Below are 3,982 nucleotides of genomic sequence, written 5' to 3' on the forward strand. Positions count from 1 at the left end.
AATTAAAGATGCTACAAGAGTGTTTCATGTAACATAATCCAACACTTATGCTCTTGACATCACTGAGAGGATTAAGGCTTTTCTACTTCTGTCACTCAGCTCTGCAGAAAAAAATCATCTTTGAAGGCAGGTGCCTCACACCTGTTCTCCTGCACACCTGTCACAGCCCCATGGACAGGATTCCCAGCAGCCAGGGCAGGCCAAGGGACACTGATTCCTTGAGGAATCAGGGTTCCCCACGGCAGCAGTGGGAAGAGATAGAGTGAGTAAATAGACATCTATTCGCAGCAGAGCAAATAGACATTTTCCCATGTCACAGCCAAGGAGTCAGTCAGTGGCAGAAGGTAGAGCTGCACAGCCTTTTTATTAATCTCTCATCACTTACATTTTCCTTGCATTCATCTTGATTCAATGTCTGAAAACCATCATCCAGACAATCAGAATTACTTCTCTTCAGGGCAGGGCTAGTTCCCAACAGGCTTTGCTACAAGGACCACAAACAGTGCCAGGTCAATAAAGTGCAATGGGCCTGGCACAAGCACATTTTGAGCACAAAAAAAGGGTTAATAAAGGCTTTAAAGTCTGACTGCAAACTCTGTGCAGCAGTGTTATGCTGACACCTCAGCACAGGTACCAAAATGCTTCAATGCAGCAGTGACAGAGTAGTATCATGCAAATTTCACAGTAACTTAAGTGAGATCTGGAATTTACAAGCTGCAGTTCTGACAGGCTGCATTAAGTACATCAGCAGCTGGTCTTAAAGCCAGAAAATTAACAAGTTAGGGAATGTATTCAACAAAAAACCCCCATGATAAGTCCTTTAATATTTATAGAGCATCAATACCACTCTCACTTACTGGCAGGGAATGTATTCTCCTGAAAGAAATTCGAAGGCTGCAACGCGAAAGAAACAAGATTTACTTCAACATTGGTTTTAAAAAGCAGGTGACATGAATAAAGCTCCACCCCCTAAGCTCCATAAACTACAACAGTCACAGAGAAAGAAGTTAAAATAGAATTATACTTACTTCAGTCTGCTGGATTTGAGAATTTCTTTCTCAAACCTAAAAGCAAGAGAGATGTCCCACAGTCAGCAACAAAAAAAAAAAAAACAAAAAAAAACAAAAAAAAAAAAAAACAACAAAAACAACAAAAAAATCAACCACGTTCAAGCCATGAAGTGTTATGCTAAGCACAGAATCCCAGAAAGGTTTACGTTGGAAGGGACCAAAGATCAGCCTGTCCCACTCCTTGCCATGGGCAGGGACATCTTCCACTAGCCCAGGTTGCTCCAAGCCCCATCCAACCTGGCCTGGAACACTCCCAGGGATGGGACAGCCACAGCTGCTCCAAAAAAATCAACCACGTTCAAGCCATGAAGTGTTATGCTAAGCACAGAATCCCAGAAAGGTTTACGTTGGAAGGGACCAAAGATCAGCCTGTCCCACTCCTTGCCATGGGCAGGGACATCTTCCACTAGCCCAGGTTGCTCCAAGCCCCATCCAACCTGGCCTGGAACACTCCCAGGGATGGGACAGCCACAGCTGCTCTGGGCAAGCTGCTTCTTGATGCCACTTCTCTTTCCCAAAAGGTTAATGTTTGAAACACTCAAAGACTTCTTCTCCCCTCCTTTCCTAAAATTCTTTCCAGTATTGTTCAGACAACAATTAAGGCTGAAGGAGAAAAAGCTCAGCAAATCAGGGAGCAAAGGCATCTGTCCCCAACCCTGGGGACAGAAGATTAGGGGGAAATAAATAATCAAATTCAAAGGTCAAAGCAATTCTTGGCATCAGTTCTAGTTAACAATGTGGCGATTGGTCAAAGGCTGGACTCGATCTTGGAGGTCTTTTCCAACCTAAGGATTCTGGGATTCTTGGCATCAGGTAAGGCACAGAGAAGAACAAATCAAGTGTACAAAACTGCAATTTGGATGCAACTTGGTGCAGCCTCAGGCTCCTGGTAAGGTGCCAATGACATGTGGTCGGTACAACACCCTGAGAGCCAACAGCAAAGTGCTCTGGGACACAGGCAGGACCAATCCCAGCATCTCCAGCTGTGGAGCACATAGAGAAGTTCAGTAGAGAAGAGCTCACTGTACACGTGCCAACAAAGTAAAAGCCCCATCAAGCCTCATTAGCTCATGTTTCTTTATAGTGCCATGTGGAACAAGTCAGGTTTAAGATGTGGGTACATACATGTCTTCCACAGAGTCAGTTGAGGTCACAAGATTGGGAGAATCCACAGCAAAACCTGCAGAGGAGAGACAAGTTTCCTACTGATTAGTCTCCAGGAACCATGGATTATTGGACACTGCTACAGACTTCCACAGAAAGACCCAGGAAACTCATGTGGATCCCATCTGCAGCCTCACCTCAGGGTAGAAGGGTTACAAACACTCTGTACCACTGGATTTGGCCATGGATAAGCAAGTGTTAGTGCTTGGAAAAATAGGAAGAATTAAGGAAGCACCCCCAGGCCTGCCTAGACTGTCACATGGAACAGAGTGTTGCCACACAGCATGGAATACTCTTGGCTTATTCTCTCACACGCACCTTAACAAACAATTTAGTCACTTAGGGATGGTTGTTTTGAGCCATGTTTATTCCTTCCTAGGAAGAAATTTTGGGTTCATTCTAAAGAATAAGTAGACAAAAGGCCCTTCTTAATGTACTGGAAGTAACAGCAAGTACTTCACAAGCACAAAGCAGGTGAAACATTGCAACTCCACCGCACTGAAGCACAGACAAACACAAAATTCCTCAAACACAAACTCCTAAGAAGCTGTGGGAAGTGAGGATTTAGCAAGGTTGGTTGCTGTCCTGCACTGTGGTTTGTGAGCTGTGCTTGTGTTTTAGCGGTTCATAAAGATCTGTTCAAGGCTGAAAGGGCCTTTCAAGTGGGGATCAATTCAGGTGGAGACACTGATTTCCCTCACTGGGCTGGACCAGTGAAGCACCAGAAGTTTCCCTGGTTCTACAAGTTATGGGGTAAGAGCTTCTCATTTTCATGGATAAAACATCTGAAAAAAACCCAAATCCTTCTAGGTAAGTGTCAGAACTAAGGTGTTCCAGGCAAACAATCAGCTCTTGCTAACAAAAGAACACCAGAAGCCCAACCCACTCACACGCCTTGATTTGGGCAGGTTGGCACAGTTCGGGTTTAAAGAGGGGGAACAGATGGCTGAGGACTCACTTCCAGCAGTTATCACCCTGCAAAGGGCACAAGCTCCAAGAGATCCTGTCAGAGCTGAGATCCCAACAGTGAGGGATGCAATACCATCTCCCTGTTTTCCACACCACAGCCCCACCATCCACAAGTCACCCTGGCCCAGGGAATGGTGGGAATCCCATTCACCAGGGAACCTATCTTGGGATATCTGAAGCAGCTTTCCCTTCCTCTCAAGCTGTTGCCAAAGGCTGATTCACCTCTGATATGGTGCTGCCTATCACCTTGGCCAGAGCAGCACATCAAGGCAATCAGATAACAACAGTCACACTGGAGCACAACAGGTCAGGCACACCTTTCTCAGGAAAAAAAAAAAAAAAAAGGAAAATCCAGCTGTGGAGTCCCCTGTGGGGACAGAACCAGTTTTCCCTGTGTTAGCTCTGCTAACAGTCTCTGGCAGAATTCAAGCAAAAAAAAAAAACCCACCCACAACCCAAAGCAGGAGCTGCAGAGGTTTGCTGAGGGATGGTTTGTGCCTCCCTCCTTCCAAAAACACAAGGAGAAGGAATGCAGGGATTGCAGGCAGTTCTCTACCGAAACCTCAGAAGCTGTGTAAAAATACATTTCTTTCCGCTGTTAATAATTATTTCCGAATTGGGGAAGCCATACCTGAGTCTGTGGATTCTGAGGACTCCAATCGCGGTAATCCATTCTTGTTTCTCAGATCCTGCTCCACGTTTCCACGCAGCCTGTAAATGAAGTTTGGGATTTGTTTTAAAAGCTCACTGAAGAGAAATAAAACAAACAAACAACCCCC

At 45.3% G+C, this 3,982-nt stretch overlaps 1 protein-coding gene across 1 annotated transcript in view; it reads right to left on the bottom strand.

Annotated features, from left to right (window-relative positions):
- The window catches only part of CDC25A (cell division cycle 25A), a gene marked incomplete at its 5' end in the record, with an annotated part of 10,610 nt that extends 6,696 nt beyond the window's left edge, over positions 1-3,914 (bottom strand). Inside the window, 5 exons of the mRNA XM_009079005.1 lie at positions 386-484; positions 858-894; positions 1,029-1,064; positions 2,196-2,250; positions 3,835-3,914. Of these exons, the coding sequence (XP_009077253.1) occupies positions 386-484; positions 858-894; positions 1,029-1,064; positions 2,196-2,250; positions 3,835-3,914 (307 nt within the window). The remainder of the gene's footprint in view (positions 1-385; positions 485-857; positions 895-1,028; positions 1,065-2,195; positions 2,251-3,834) is intronic.
- Positions 3,915-3,982: the final 68 nt, after the last annotated feature.

This window comes from Acanthisitta chloris, unplaced genomic scaffold (assembly GCF_000695815.1).
Source record: "Acanthisitta chloris isolate BGI_N310 unplaced genomic scaffold, ASM69581v1 scaffold25347, whole genome shotgun sequence".
Taxonomy (NCBI): Eukaryota; Metazoa; Chordata; class Aves; order Passeriformes; family Acanthisittidae; genus Acanthisitta; species Acanthisitta chloris.